Source organism: Haliotis cracherodii, unplaced genomic scaffold (assembly GCF_022045235.1).
Source record: "Haliotis cracherodii isolate W230 unplaced genomic scaffold, xgHalCrac1.p SCAF_7, whole genome shotgun sequence".
Classification (NCBI taxonomy): domain Eukaryota; kingdom Metazoa; phylum Mollusca; class Gastropoda; order Lepetellida; family Haliotidae; genus Haliotis; species Haliotis cracherodii.
This window is the reverse complement of record NW_027266330.1, coordinates 20,636,533-20,654,195: the sequence shown is the minus strand read 5'-3', so window position 1 is coordinate 20,654,195 and position 17,663 is coordinate 20,636,533. Positions and strand designations below refer to the sequence as shown.

At 40.9% G+C, this 17,663-nt stretch overlaps 1 protein-coding gene across 1 annotated transcript in view; it reads right to left on the bottom strand.

Annotated features, from left to right (window-relative positions):
* Positions 1-299: 299 nt before the first annotated feature.
* Positions 300-17,663, bottom strand: part of LOC139448453 (C-C chemokine receptor type 5-like) — a 42,552-nt gene continuing 25,188 nt past the window's right edge. Inside the window, exon 2 of the mRNA XM_071230003.1 lies at positions 300-1,399. Within this exon, the coding sequence (XP_071086104.1) occupies positions 319-1,371 (1,053 nt within the window). The 5' untranslated portion in view covers positions 1,372-1,399 and the 3' untranslated portion in view covers positions 300-318. The remainder of the gene's footprint in view (positions 1,400-17,663) is intronic.

Below are 17,663 nucleotides of genomic sequence, written 5' to 3'. Positions count from 1 at the left end.
GATTCCCGACATGGGTACAATGTGTGAAGACCATTTCTGGTGTCCCCTGCCGTGATATTGCTGGAATATTGCTAAAAGCGGCGTAAAACCATATTCACTCACTCACTCGTGATATGAGGTGTGTCTGACTCAAAATATTAAACAATAATATCATAACATGCACTGTTGTTAATAAAATAGTATAATAGTTTATTGATGTCGAAAATCAACACTGATGTATTTATTCAAAGGTGTATATATCAAAGCTCTATAATACAAGTGTACATTGCAAAGCACATGTTTTTGGACGAAATACACCATGATATTACATGGAGAAGTTCAAGGTGGTCGCAGACGCTTGCAACAGCATTTACCAACACTTTTGATAATATTGAACAACACGTGTCTGAAATTCTTCCCCCATATAAGGTAATAAACAAAATTACACGAGAAACTTGTATAATATACTAACTGGCACAAATGTTGTGTAACTCTGTCGTGCTGAGTCGCTTCATTTTTATCACTTGCTAGGATTGAAATCAAATACCACAGTTTATTCACGTGGCTAGGAGCTGAAAATATCATAAAGGAAACGGTAATGACAAAGAGGAGTCTTGTTACTCGTAACAACGCTCTTTCCTTACGGGTAAGAACACGTCTCATGTTTGTTCTGAAACCATTGGGCTGGGATATGTTTTTTATGAATATAGCTATGAGGAATGATATGATTAACAGTGAAGGCAGCACAAGTGTTATCACGACATCCACACAGGTCAGAACGGCAACTATGGTGCCATACTCATCCGATACAAAGCAGTACGTTGTATTTTGAATCTCCGTCTCTTTGGTCGACCATAGAGCAAAGTCGTACAGAAGTAACGCGAAGAAGGTGAGGCCGCCGACCACTATCAACGCTCTACTGACGGTACACAGACGGGGAGCGTCATGGAGATGGAACGTTATGATGAAATTCTCAATTGTAATACACACAATGAGCCAGATGGATAGAAAGCTGCACACGTAAGTAACGAAGATGACAGTCTGGCACCAACCATTCTGATGAACAAGTCGTATTCCAAGCATCTCCAGCCAAACGATGAATAAGGCCAAAAGGAACGCGCTGTTGCTTGCGGACAAGGCCGCCAGGTACACATTACACGACACAGTCCGCAGCTTTTTGGACGAAAATACAATCAGTGATATGATATTCCCAACGACCCCAAAAAGGCATATGATTGGTTGGAAGTATAAGGTCAAGCAATGGGCGACTTGGTGTATTGTGTCCGGCCGGTACCAGGTGAAGTTTTCGTCTGGGGTGGAAAAGTTACCTTTCCCCGCCAATTTCAGAATTGGATCGTCCATGTAGTTTGTCCGAGGAAAGTTTATGCACATGTGGAGATTGGGTCGCGAATCATCTCATCTGGAAAGAAAAAAAACAATAAATAAAGTACAATAAGTTTGATTAATTGTGCGTCTATTAACAACCATTAACATTGCAAGAAAACCGTGCAATATCTCATCGTACAGCTTTAAACTGGGAGGTATATAATCACGAACAAATGAGACTGCAACTAGCGCAAACTGCACATTTACACAATCTAGAAAATACATGCATGTGAAGATATATTGATTCAGCTGGATGTTTATTTCATTATGAAGACTAGGAATAAAGAACACCATTATCTTCCTACCCCGTATCATTCTCAGCCATAACAACCGTTGTTTATATAATTATCTTAACATAGCCCCGATACAACAGACCACTGTGCCTTTGAAATACGTAATACTTGTAATTTCCGTGTTTTAATAAGCTTTAGTAGAAACACCTGAAAAAAATGAGACAGCTGTTGTCTTCCCGGACAAATCTCCACTTTCGGCGCGTTCATTCGAAACGAAACATGACAGATGGTGAATACGTGAAACTTGTTCGTGGATAACAAACACTTTATTCATTGTATCGACGATTCAGGGTCCCTTCATGAGATGACCCATATTGAATTGATATATAGAGATGCTGATATGTTTAGGATTGGATTATTGTACATAAATAGCAACATCATGACCATCTTGACCACGGTATTTCCTGGCAACAAACCAACGTTCTGTATACCAACATGAATTCCTGGAAGAAAGGAAACCTCAAGAAATCATTGAAATACAAAGTCAGAAAACTAATTCACAGAGACTAATGCCAACTTAAAAATTACAAAAAAATATGTCCATGTAATTTGAAATAATATCAAGAAAATCTTTCTTATCATCATGATCATAAGAGGTATATAATGATAGATGATTGAAGTTTACCGGATGCAGCCGGTAGGGCAAAGCATCTTTACCCTTTTCGCGAACACCTGGTGTCATCACTGAGTTTCAGTGGTCCATTCACATACTTTTCACAGCTATTTTGCCCTTTATGCCGAATGGAATCTGTTTCGGTGGATAATCAAGACTGGTTATTATCAGGCTTTGACGTTGCATATTTAGTGTAACATTTAGTATTCTTAACTTATCATATTCTTTGTAAATGATACAGACTGCCATCTGGTCTGACTGTAGGTAGGATTTGTGATCTTAACAATCACCGGGGATGACCACGTAAACAGGATCTCATTAGGGTTTGCAATTTTTACAGGCTCGCTGACTAGGTTGATGCATTTCATCGAACCCAAATGCTTATGATATCAATCACTGGATTGTCTGGTCCAGACTCGATTATTTACGTTCAATGTACTCTCTCTTCTTTCTCTCCCATTCCACGGACAATATCCGAGTAAGAGTTTTGTGTTTCTACACTGTGTGGGTTCACGACAGGGGCTGGAAAGTACAGTCACAATGACGACCCATCTATGTAATCAAGCTAGTCTCTTCATTGAAAAGAGGTGACGAATTTAGGGAACACAATAGTTAACCATGACAAAGGTCCGTTGTAATCATATTCGCAAAATGCGCAGCTCACTTTAAACAAACTGAAGTTGGTGAACACTAAGTTTGTGTCAACTTTGTAAATGTATAATTGCTATAGTGAGTGAGTGAGTTGGGTTTAACGCCGCTTTGAACAGTATTCCATTTTCATCACGGCGTGTCAGCTTAATGTGGGAGGAAAGCCCGGAGTGGCGCATGTCTAAGACGTTTACCATTTCGGTGAAACCCAGGAGCACGGGTATGGTGCTGCCAAACTTAGAACTGGCATTTGAACCCACGATTATAGGTGTCTGACGTGCCCAGGGGACGCAACTCTGAACAGCGAATCGCGGCACCTGAGACGACTTGGCCACCCGTGTCCCCAAAGTTGCTATAGAAGCAGGTACTGGCTGGTTACTTCCTATGTTTTAGAGTATGAAAAATGTGGATCTGGCAAATGGGTGATCCGCACTAACCGTCGATGACGGTAACGTTCAGCACTAACATGTGCGGGAGGTAACGGGAGTTTTTTTTCAATAATGATTTACTGCTAACAAAATATTGCTCATATGACCCTATATTTGGAGCATGAATACGACGTTATTGAATATATGCGACAAAACACTTTCCAAGCCCATTAGGGCCATATTGGTATTTTGTTTTTTTCTCTTTAAAAAGTCATAATTACGAGAAAAAACTCGTAATTAGGAGAAAATGTTCGTAATTACGACTTTCAAAACTCGTAATTACTTTTCAAAACCCGTAATTACGAGAAAATATAGTTTATGATAAGATTCTATTTATTGCTTTGTCATAATATCACGTTGATTTTCATCACCATTGTAAATGTCGTAATTACGACTTTATTCTCGTAACTACGAGATTTGAAAAGTCGTAATTACGACTTTGTTCTCGTAATTACGACTTTTAAAAGAGAAAAAAACCAAAACACCAATATAGTCCTAATGGGCTTTCGTACTAATGGGCTTTCGTTGCACATACATAACAAATCTCTGCCAAGAGCAGAGTCCATCGTACGATTACGACTATATCATGAGCATGTGTTTACGAATCACTATCAGATAGTGCAGGAACATCTATTTGTTTAAATATGATCATAAAACGAAGTACACTTCAAGAACGTCGTCTTGAGATGTATGAAATGAAATGATGTTATTCGTAAGTGGTTAAAAATCGTTATAAAAATGAACCATCAATTCTATATTTTGTATTACAAAACAAACACAACAACATATCAAAGCCTTAAGATGTTTGAACCTTTTACCGAGGCACGTTCAAGGCACATGTCAGAGCCATGTGGAGCTTGTTCTGGAAAAATAAGGATTGTCACAATTCTTCGAGACACTGTTGATGGATACCATTCAAACTAAAAATTGAGACTGGCAGATATGCACATGTTCCAATAAATGGAAGGTTTTCCAACGTTTGTTAAAAAAGGTTTCGTTGAGGTTGAGTATCATTTCTTGTTTGTATGCCGAAATGAGTGAACAGTACATTCCAAGAAACTGCTATGTATTTGCCACATTACATAAATTCAATGTCTTGATGTCAAGTGATAAATGTAATATCATAAGAAATTTGGCTATGTATGTTTATAAGTCTATGCAACTTAGGACAAAACTGCTGATGTAAGTGAGTGAGTGAGTATGGTTTTACGCCGCTTTTAGCAATATTCCAGCAATATCACGGCGGGGGACACCAGAAATGGGCTTCACACATTGTACCCATGTCGGGAATCGAACCCGGGTCTTCGGCGTGACGAGCGAACGCTTTAACCACTAGGCTACCCGACCGCCCCTGCTGATGTAAATTTCAACTGATGTGACATCGGCCGATGACATACGTTACCTTGCTGAATAAACATAATAAACAAATGCATTTCGTGGTCAACAAAAGACACGCGACTTGTCTCCGATTTTCATGACTTGTAACGAACTCCGAGAAACCGTTAGCATTGCCTTCCGCCCTCATGGTATTTGTGGCTCTGAAAGGTCGCTTTATATGTGCCTCAAGGCATTAAACCAGCAAATAAAATGTCGTGTTCGTGTGAGACACAATCCGTCCATACAAAGCCAATAAGGAGTTTGAAATAGAACACTGGTTGGTCCGTGATGAAGACGCTTTCCTTCACATAACTTGGGTAAACACGCTGATTTGACACAAACCGCGCTAGAAAAAGAACAAGCTATTATTACCCTCGCGTTTTTTTAAAGAACAACAATGTGTTTGTGTTCTTTGTGACCAAATAGCTTAAAAGAAATAATGGGTAAAACTATGGTAATTGTTTTTTACATTTTTTTGTTTCTACATTTCAATACGCAAGATTTAATTTCTAAGAGATTTCTGGAGATTAGATTAGATTAGTTACAGCTGACAAAGCCCATATTTCTATGAACCTGAACGTTGTTTTAAGAAAAATACCTTTCAACAGTTTAATGTTTTGGGCAGGCATTTTTTTCCACAGTCTGAAGCATAATTATTGTTTTGAGACTTTTTATTATTCTTCCTTAAAATCCACGGTCCCCACCCTGGTCGTTACCTTCAGCATTGAAAGGCTAACACAAGGCCTGAGTGGTGGGTCCATATAGACCTGCAGCACGCCGACTTACTAGTTTAAACTTCTACTCAACACATATGTATTTCTGCGAGTCAGTTAAGGCTTATTCAAAGTCTGTTGGGGGCGGTCGGGTAGCCTAGTGGTTAAAACGTTAGGTCGTCACGCCGAAAACCCGGGTTCGATTCCCGACATGGGTACAATGTGTGAAGCCCATTTCTGGTGTCCCCCGCCATGATATTGCTGGAATACTGCTAAAAGCGGCGTAAAAACAATACTCACTCACTCACTCACGCGCAGTGATGAACTTGGTTTTGGCTGTACACTGATTAGGACTGATATACACGTACATGCGTTATTAACGATGCTCGGGAATGTGTAAGAACCACCACGAAAGTCACACAAACCTATTGTTCCAGGCAGCGAATCAACTTCGCCATTGGTGAGCACAGTGGTCTCAAAATGCACAAAACACACAAAATACATAAACAAATAGGTTAACACAAAATATATAGGTTGTATGTGAGTGAGTGAATATGGTTTTACGCCGCTTTTAGCACTATTCCAGCAATATCACGGCGGGGGATACCAGAAATGGGCTTCACACATTGTACCCATGTCGGGAATCGAACCCGGGTCTTCGGCGTGACGAGCGAACGCTTTAACCACTAGGCTACCCGACTGCCCCTAGGCTGTATGTAATACGATGAGGGCTTGCATTATTTTTTGTTAAACAAAGTTATACACTGCTCAGGAGTATGTATATCGAGTTATTCCACAGTCCCAGAGTGCCGATATAAACATTTGTGTTCAAGACGACGTCATCATGCTAAGTTGTCTTAGAATTAATGACATTATGAGTGCATAGCTAACAATATCAAACAATTTTTTAAATTTTTTTTGATTATTACCATGATAACATTTAGTGAAATTAACAAACCGTATTCCCCACTCCGCATGTTCAGCTGCGTATATAATCACGTTAACATTTAACAGTCTACTCACTCAGACAGTAATGGCGACTGGGAAGGTATAAGTTCACTTACCAAAGCAGTTTATATCGTGCAGGATTCTCTGATTGTTTAATTTCTCCAGACAATATGCGTTAATTGAACTAGAATCTGCACAATGTCTAGACTTTACGCACTTAAGACGCATGTCCAGATGGGCTATGTATGTTATAAACTTTTAAAGACATGTAGTTGCCACAGAACAGTGAGGCAAAGTTACCAACAGAGACCATATAATAGATTATATGGTCTCTGTTACCAACTTTATGACGTGTCAAGCTCCCGGTTGTTTCGAACTCATTTTGGAGTATCTGAATTCCCCTGATCACTCGAACAGTTCAACATACACAATCACGCCCACACGCCCACACGCCCACACGCCCAAACACGCCCAAACACGCCCAAACACGCCCAACTTGTATCTTTATACATTATTTTGCAGTCATAAAGAGAACCTAGTTCGCCAAGAAACTCACAAGCATGTCCAAATGGATGAAGAACGTCCACGATAGCATTGTGTACGAGGTCCAACCTATACGACTCATTATGGGAACGGTCATAATGGGAGTGATTCATCGTGACACACATTAATCGTTAAGAATTATTGTCGGGTTGACATTTTGTTTATTTCCCTGAAATTCTTTTTTTAATGAAGAAGACACGCTAATTTGCTTTGCGTATTGAAGCGATGTGTGAGGCCTAAGTGCCCGGTGTCCTCCGATCCTCCTGCTCGCCAAGAAAACTTACAAGTATGTCGAAATGGATGAAGAACGTCCACGATAGCATTGTGTACGAGGTCTAACCTACTCGGTATGTGCGATGGATTGCTATTCCCCATTATGGTGTGCAAACCCATATATGTTTCCAGATAAAGTTGCATAGAGGGTCTGAATAGTCAACAGATTCCATGTAGTATTCGTATTAATATATTATGTAATATTTATTCATGTACTCAATTCTTTTAAAACTGCATTTAGGACGCACTAGCAGAAAATAACATTCATCTTCGATAGCACATACATTTTGTTTCTGACAGTAATCACAATCACAAGTCCCGTTAATCCGACATGGTTGCATATGATTATGAGTATGTCAGATACACGAAATTAGGTGATTTGTGATCGAAAAACGGACATCTTCACGATAGATAAGAACAATGAGTACCTTGTAATAAAATCATTAGAAACGATATATTCATATAGTTTTGCTGTTCATTAATTCATTCCTTAATTTATGATTGATGATATTGCAAAATTACAACCGATTTTCGGATTTTGTATCTACATTTTCTTGCAATATTATTGTAACACTCTGCTTTCTTGAGGTAAAATATGTAAACACATATCGTCAACCTCAAAGAAGTATACAATAGACGTTTCTTGTTATGACATACATTTTCTCTCCACGTTTCGATGTAGTTATCAGGCAAACGCTGTTTGAAACATACACAAGCACCAGGGTTTACAGAGAGCAGTAAGATCATACGTATAAATTTTGTTTGTTTGGTTCAATATTCTTGATATGGAAAGTCAATTTTAAAACCCATTCCACTACATATTAAATGCTAATGCCAACAAACATTTAATACTATTTAATAATTTAAACCAAAATGTTATCCTTCCAACATATCTAACAATATATATATGCTACAACGTCACCCACTGTAGTATGCTCTAATCGAGAAATTCCCAGTATCTGTGCTAAGGTATTCTCAGAGATTTTTGTGAAAATAAAAGACATAAGAATAAATGATACATCGAAAATACAAACATCTCTCATAAGCCGTTTTCTTTTCTTCATGGGCAGTGTGTGTATGACGGCTGGAGCAGCCCATTATTCAGAAAGTAGGCTTATTTCATCTTCTTTTTTTTTCAGTAGTCATAATGGGAACAGTCCTAATGGAAGTGATTCATCGTGAATCGTTAAGAATTATTGTCGAGTTGACATTTTATTTAGTTTCCTGAAATTATTTTTTTTAAATGGAGAAGACGCTAATCTACTTTGCGTATTGAAGCGATGTGTTAAGCCTAATAAGTGCCCGGATTTTCTGATCAGCTTGAAGAATACATCCCCGTTAATTTCTAATCGTGTCTCATTCTGTTTTGTCCACGTGTATTATACATTCCCATTCAGCAACTGATAATCCTGACCTTAAAGTCACCGGGACAGAGGCCGCACCTACAGTTTCAAGGTATCTAAAACCATATAACTGTGAAGAGTAATTAAACATACAAATTTCATGAAACGTCAACTCCAGAGAGTAACCAGTCTCGATTAGCCGCCCAAACAGATTTCATTGGGAGTAAAAGGCAATAATTATATGAATGGATCACTGAAAGTCAGTGATGGCACCAGGCGGTAACAAAAAGTGTAAGCATGTAAGCATGTTAGCATGTAAGCATGTAAGCATGTTAGCATGTAAGCATGTAAGCATGTTAGCATGTAAGCATGTAAGCTTGTTAGCATGTAAGCTTGTTAGCATGTAAGCATGTTAGCATGTAAGCATGTAAGCTTGTTAGCATGTAAGCATGTTAGCATGTAAGCATGTAAGCTTGTTAGCATGTTAGCATGTAAGCATGTAAGCTTGTTAGCATGTCAATAGTGTATTATTCCCTAAAAAACCCTCTTTGCTAAGTCGTAAATCTGGTAATCAAACACTAATGCAACTCTATCGCAAAGATGAAACACATTTCGCAATGTTGTGGTAGCAGTCAATATTGAGTAATGGTATCCTGATGGCTTACTTTTGAAGGTAACTTGTAAAGATTAATTTCGATAACATCTAGTTTATTTACACACACGTTCCACCAATACTGTATGTTTATTCAGATTGTGAATCGAAAAGCAGATAAGTTGCTTTGCCAAAGTGCCACAATATGGGTTGTCCGGTATTGATTTGCAGCTCTGTGATTATGAACATTGACATCAAGTTGCACGTATAATGTCAGTTTAACATTTTAATTCGAACGGAAGTAACCACTGTCGCTATCATCACAGACGTTCTTATTGCAGTCATGACCAACACTGGCATCAACTTTATAAATATATTCAGCATCACCGTTATTTTTATGATCAATATCATTCAGAACCACAATCGTCATCGCGATAATGACGATAATAGTATGTGCATATAGGTATAAGTTGATATCGGGAGTACGCTGGTTTCTCTCCTGTCTGTTTTACGTTACACTCAATATTTCATTGTATAACGGAGGTCTGTAAATAATCGAGTCTTGACCAGACAATCAAGTGACTGACATCATGAGCATCGATGTCCGCAATCGGGATATGACAACATGCATCAACCAAATCAGCAAGCCTGACCACCCGATCCCTTTAGTCGCTTACGACAAGCAAGGGTTGCTGAAGACCTATTCGAACCCGCATCCTCATGGGGAGAATACGATGGTACAATGAGTAGAACAGTATATGAGGAGGATGATTGTATTAAAACCACAATATTAATCAACATCGGTATTTCAAACAAGCAAAGCAGTTATAGAAGCCATTGTCATTTCATTCGTCATCTTTGCTAGAACCATCAACAATTTCAAACTTAAGGAAGACAGACATTCACCTCTATCAATATAATGGTTGGTTGGTTGGTTGTTTAACGCCGCACTCAGCAATATCACACCTAATTGACGGCGGTCTGTAAATAATCGAGTCTGGACAAGACAATCCAGTGATTAATATCATGTGCATAAACCCACGCAATTGGGATTGATGACCGTGCATCAACCAAGTCAGCGAGCCTGACCACCCGATCCCGTTAGTCGCCTTTTACGACAAGCATAGTCGCCTCTTGCGACAAGTATGGGTCATTGAAGACCTATTTTACCCCGGAATTTTCACGGGTCTCCACGCAATTTGGATCGATGACATGCATCAACCAAGTCAGCGAGCCTGACCACCCGATCCCGTTAGTCGCCTTTTACGACAAGCATAGTCGCCTCTTGCGACAAGTATGGGTCGCTGAAGACCTATTCTACCCCGGAATATTCACGGGTCTCCACGTAATTGGGATCGATGACATGCATCAACCAAGTCAGCGAGCCTGACCACCCGATCCCGTTAGTCGCCTTTTACGACAAGCATAGTCGCCTCTTTCGACAAGTATGGGTCGCTGAAGACCTATTCTCCCCCGGAATATTCACGGGTCTCCACGCAATTGGGATCGATGACATGCATCAACCAAGTCAGCGAGCCTGACCACCCGATCCCGTTAGTCGCCTTTTACGACAAGCATAGTCGCCTCTTGCGACAAGTATGGGTCGCTGAAGACCTATTCTACCCCGGAATATTCACGGGTCTCCACGCAATTGGGATCGATGACATGCATCAACCAAGTCAGAGAGCCTGACCACCCGATCCCGTTAATCGCCTCTTACGATACACCTATGACCCATTCGAACCCGGTCTCCCCACCGGTGGCAGGTGTGATGTAAACGACAGAGCATGGAAGACAACCACCGATACTGCGTTCTGTGTAGGTCGGGGTTGTTTATTTGAGCTCATTAATAGTTAGGATTAATGATTTTACCTTTGTGACATCGTACCTCAAAGGATTAGGTTGATGAATCTTCTTCAACAGCTACAGTCAGCAGTACTTCAGCTATATCATGGTGGCCTATAGATACTCGAGTCTGACCAAGCCATGCAGTGACTGGAAGCAGGGGTACAATGGCCCGCAGAGTCAAGTGACAGCCTGACCAGCCGGTCTCCATGCTAGTCCAGACTGAAGTGTCTGGTTTCTGTTCATACAAACGGACGACGGCGTGGGCTGGTAATAATATGATCAACTATTAGTTTGGCTTGTCTAGATTCCACAGCGTTCAGCCCGCCGTGTTATATCTGTAATGCATTTGAGTGCAGCGTAAACAAAATTCACTCAATCTTCTCGAGCGCCCCTGGGGTAGGCTGTGGGAGATTAACCCACATTTGAACATCAATGGAGACAAAGCTGCTCCAAACCGATTTTGCATCAAAACCGCATGTATGGGAATCGATTTTAAATATGGTGTACACTCTGAACTCATTCACATTGAGTGTGGTTTAAGCTGCAGGGCCATTAGACTTGTTGCCTTAGGTGAGTTGCTGAAGCGTTAGATGAGATGGTTCAGCTTTTGAAGTACAGTGAAGTACGTTTATAACGAACACGCTTATAACGAACTGACGGATATAACGAACCGATTATTTGTCCCGACCATTTGCTATAGTTATGATGTATATATGCTTATAACGAACTACGGTTATAACAAACAAAAGTTAGTGGCCCCTTTGAATTCGTTATAACCGTAGTTTACTGTACATGTACAGAAAACTACGGTTATAACGAACTCAAAGGGACCACGAATTTTAGTTCGTTATAACCGTAGTTCGTCATAAGCATATATACTGCAAGTGGCGAGGAAAATAATCAGTTTGTTATATCCGTCTGTTCGTTATAAGCGTGTTCGTTATAAACGTAGTTTACTTAGTCCTAGAGGGAGTATGAAATGGAAGACGAAACGCGGCCATCACGTGCACTGGATTTGTAACTTGGTCGTGCGGGAAAACAAAGTTGTCAGAGCTGACAGTGGCCATTTAGCTCCACCAACAAAGGATTTAAATAAATGTATGGGTGTTATTCAAGAGTTGTATGATACATTACTCAAAAACCACCTATATATTGATATACTATGACAATGCATATTTCACACAAACCTACACGTGTAGCTGTATGAGTGAACTATGATTATCCGACATGTCGTTGTACTTTTAAGTGAGTGCGTTGGGTTTCACGCCGCTTTTACCACTTACCGGACTTTTAACAGTATTCCACTTATATCACGGCGTGTCAGCTTAATGTAGGAGGAAAGCCCGAAGTGATGCAGGTCTCGGACGTTTACCACTTCGGTGAAACCCACGAGCACGGGTATGGTGCTGACAAACCTAGAAACATAATCGGGTCGAACCGGGATTCGAACCCACAATCATAGGTTTCTGGCGTGCCAAAGGGACGCAACTCAGCACAGCGAATCGCGGCGCCTCAGACTACTGGACCATCCGTGCCCCCGAACACATGCATCAACTGTATTGGGTCCTATTCCACATATTTGCGTATTGTCAGTTAGGTATTTTGCACACTTGATACAATTCCAACAATACGAAATACAACCTACCAGACCAAACGTCGGCAAATACAAATAATTCACTGATTGATACATAAACAAATGCCTGAAATGAGTAAAGGAATAATTTTTCAAGTACATTTCGGCAGCCTACTCTTATCGGGACCAAGCAAACCAGTGATTGATAATATGAACACCATACATGTGGCAACCAACTGATCCTGATCCAAGTCGGTTACTACGCCAGGCATGGGGTGATGTGGGACGTTTCTTTCCAGGATTCTCCTCAAATATAATGATATTGCACCAATCACGACTGTTTGGGTTGTGTTTTTTTTCTGAGGTACTGAATATATTTGTCTGCTGGTAGGAATGGTAAAATAAATTGGAATGGAATATGGAAGAAAGCCTTATACAGGACGTAACCAGAGCTATAAAATTGATGGAACTAGCCCTCAGTTTGTGTTTTTCTGTACGCAGTAATATTCACTGAAGTGAAGTAAACTGAGGCAACCTAATCAATATAGTTTGTTTGTTGGTTGGTTATTTTAACACCGCGTTTGGCAATTTTCCAGCTGTATGACGGCGGTCGGTAAATAATCGAGTCAGGATCAGACAATCCAGTGAATTTGGGATACGAAGACACGCATCAACGAAGTCAGCGAGCATAATCATCCGATCCCGTTAGTCGCCCCTAACGACCAGCATGGGTTGCTGAAGACCAAATCTAACCGTCGCAGGTATAAATCATATCGATATACAAGAACATGAGTAACACGATTAGACACCTTAGATTTCTGTTCTGAAATATGTCTTAGCGTGTGCAGTGTATAATAACGTATCTACTGAGACATATTCTCAGAAGTTAAACTTTCACATCGCTCGATTCGCGAATGCGGAACTGAGATAATTGGATTTTGAGGTGTGGTATATTCAGAAATGATTAGCATGGAAAACTCAACCTTTGCGCTAAATGTGTTGCACGTGTTCTCTGCCGCTCCGCCACTGGGAAGTACCGCTCCGATCTTCCGATTCAACCATGTCAGCGAACCTGACCACCCGATCCCGTTAGTCGCCTTTTACGACAAGCAGAGTCGCCTTTTACGGCAAACATGGGTTGCTGAAGACCTATTTTAGGCACGGGTCAGTACCGTTCCGAAGATCATCGGGATAAAAGAATCATTGATAAAAGATAGAAGATAGGGAATTAGCCACCATTTAATGACATTTAAGAACTACCTTACATGACCAAAAACACGAGAAGTGCTATTCTTGCCGCCCCTATTGTTTTCGGCGAAATAGCTGAAATCGTTAATTTGAATGGATTACTGAAAATCAGTGATAGCACCTTGTGTCCGCGAAAGGGGCAAGCATGTCCTTCCCTACCGATCGTATCCGCCACTCGCATAAATTGCATAAAAAAGTAAATGTTTGCTGCCTGACGCCTTACAGCAATACTCGTGCCATGCGACGGCGGCCAGACAATCAAGTGATCGATCGCCATAGACCAGAAAATCCAGAGATACGATAGTGTAATTACTGATGTTGTTGAAACTGAAATCGAAATGTTAATTTTGAATTACATCTGTTGTGTGCCATTTGTGATTTTGGAGCTTAAACTTAAAGAAAAATATTATTCATGAAAATCATGTGCCTATTCAGCATGCGCCACGATAACTCTCAAGACATGTCCCAAAGCCTTTAACACCGTAAAAGGCGACATTGCTTGTCGTAAAAGGCGACTTTACTTGTCGTAAAAGGCGACATTGCTTGTCGTAAAAGGCGACTTTGCTTGTCGTAAAAGGCGACATTGCTTGTCGTAAAAGGCGACTTTGCTTGTCGTGAAAGGCGACTAATGGGATCGGGTAGTCAGGCTCGCTGACTTGGTTGATGATGCATGTCATCGTACCCCTATTGCGGGGATCGATGCTCATGATATCAATCACTGGATTCTTTGGTCCAGACTAAATTATTTACAGACCTCCGTCATACGGCTGGAATATTGCTGAGTACAAACAAACAAATCTAATGTTCTCAAATAAAGAGGTTTCCGAAGACATTAGCTTTTGAAACATTGTTGCGAAACAGCTTCTCCAGTAAAATGCCCTGTCGCCTTATGCATCAATCATATCTAATAAAACACGAGCACATGATTTCTCTAGGCTACAAGATTACCAGCTTATTGCGCTTCCAAATCATCCCGAGGAACATGAAGCAATAACTTGTAATTGCCCCCGACGGAAGCTGGGGCCCTTCCATCAACTGACTAAATACATCACATTATGAAAATGTAACGACACTAATTTGGATAATGTTCAGGTTTGAACTCGTATTTTGTTGCGAGGAAGTACCGTTATTTATATTTTGAAGTATTATGGACGACAGCGAAGAGGATCTCATCGTATTAGCACATCGGCCTCAGGGTAAGTTGGCAGGAAATGGGAAATCACAGCTTGTGGAAGTAATATTGTTTTTCACAGGGAACAATATTAGCCATAGCACGCAACAGGCAAAGCTTGGAGAAAGGTGATTTTGGTTGTATGTTCGGGTATCATATCATGTTTTCTATGTTGGCCGAGTCGTCTAAGGCGGTGAGGGTAGTGAAATTGGGGTTAACGTCGCGTCCAAGATTATTGCGCTTACATGTATATAGCGACGTGCATGTACGTGTGTGTGTGGATGCTTGTACTAGTCCTGACTGATGCCGATTTATAGTGCTAGCCCACTGTAATACCATACCGCAGTTTAACATGAATACCCCACTCAGACACAGTATACTGACTCCGAGCCGACCAGCCCTTGTTTCAGCCCCTTAATGCCGAGCGCCAGACAGGGTAACAACAGGTACCATCACTTAACGACTTTTTGTATTACGCGGCCATGGCTCGAACACCGGACCTTCCGCTCTCTGGGCGGACGCTCTACCTCTAGACCACGGTGGCGGTCTTCGTCTAAGGCACGCAATTGACTGTTCAGAGTTGTCTCCATTAGACGCGAAGGATCCAATGATCTTGGGCCCAAGTCGGGTGTTCGCAATGATCATCAGTCTGTCAGCATATTCCCAGTGGTTTGGGGTTAGGGGTAAACCACTGAGACGTGGATCATGTCGGGTTTCCGTGCCAAGCGGCATTATTTATACACTTCGGTTCACATTCCCAGACTCACTCATATCACTTGAGGTGAAGTATCACCATGCCATTGCATTTGCACTGACCTGTGAAGATCCGGGGAAGAATATTTCTTTAGCAACCCATGATTGCCGTAAAAGGCGACTTTGCTTGTCGTAAGAAGCGACTAACGGGATCGGGTAGTCAGACTCGCTGACTTGGTTGATGCATGTCATCGTATCCAAAAATTGCGTGGATCGATGCTCATGACAGCAATCACTTGGTTGTCTGGTCCAGACTCGATTATTTACAGACCTCCATAATATAGCTAGAATATTGCTGAGTGCGGCGTTAAACACCAAACAAACCAAACCAAACCTATACGAATTCTGTGTACGTTCGGTTACGTTGATAGTTTGGGTGACTGTCATGGGTACATTGGCTATTTTAATATCAGTATTGCGATAGAAATAACACCACAGCGGCACTATTATTAATACCACTAGTCATACAACGTAGATTTCCTTGATCTCTTCAACACAACAATGCTACCATATATACCAAGACCACTATTTAACATATTGCTATTGCTATGGCTCTTTTCAGGGAGTAAAGGATAGTTAGCTCTGGGTATTTTTTTATTTAAGTGAGGTGGGGTGAAATGGGGTTTAACGTCGCGTTCAAGTTTATTGCACTAATTATTAGCTCTTGTATGTGTGGTTCTTGTAAAAGTCAGGACTGATGCCGATTTTATAGGCCTAGCTCACCAAGATGCCATGCCGCATTTTAACATGATTACCCTCTCAGACACAGTATCCTGACTCCGAGCCGACCAATACGTGTTTTAGACCCTTAATGCCGTGCGCCAGGCAAGGTAACATCAAATACCATATTTCAACGTCTTTAGGTATAACGCGGCCGGGGATCGAATCTCAGATTTTCCGCTCGCCGGGCAGACGCTCTACCACTAGACCACGGGGGCGGTCTGATATAACTTCATTATCGATTTCAGAATGGATACCCATTTAAACATGGTGTCACCTTAAAAAGTCCACGACAGAGAATATCCCGTCTCATGTAACCGCCAAAGCCGGTTCCACTTAGCGTAAAAGACAAAATATCGGTGAAAAGTATATATGTGGATCAAATGGAAATCGAATAATAACGCGATAATATGTTGTTTATTGATTTACTGATATGCCGACAGGAAAAAAACAGAAAATGAAAATATAATTAAAATGTTTTTTATCAAATGTAGAAATACCGCCCACTCTAATAGTATGAAAAGTAAGTAAACATGAAGTATCACGCATATTGTTTTTTTTCATTACGAAAAACGGAATGCATAGCGACGTGTTTAACGCAACTTTTAAACCGATATGAGAGTTATGGCTCTTCGATATGACATGCGGTTGCGAAGCGTTCAGGCAGGAAAATTGCGACATTCATGTGCCTCGTCAGTTCAGTGGAGATCTTTTTTTTATCACGAACATTGTGAGAACAAAACACAATTCCATAACCCAATAAAAAATGTAATCGCCTAAAGAACTATCAGCATTATCACCTTATTAAGTCTTCTGATACTTGTCATGGACGTATTGACATTAGAACTGACTCTTGCAAAGCATCGGTAGGCCGATCAATCATTTCACCCCTAGTGGTTGCTCGCTCACGATCAACTCCAGGATGTTCAGCACTCATTGAACGAGGATTATTTTGAGTTCCATCTGTCAACCCTTCTGGCGTTGACCTTGAAATGGCGTTGACCCTGAAATGGCGTTGATCTTCACCTCATGTGATCCCATAAGATGTGACCAGGTAGCTAAACGTCAAACTTGACAGTGTCCCCCTTATTCCCCTGAAGTTCGTTTTCTAGACACTAGGTTACGTTCAATTCCTTAAACAAGCCAAGCGACTAACGGGATCGGGTGGTCAGGCTCGCTGACTTGGTTGACGCATGTCATCGTATCCCAATTCC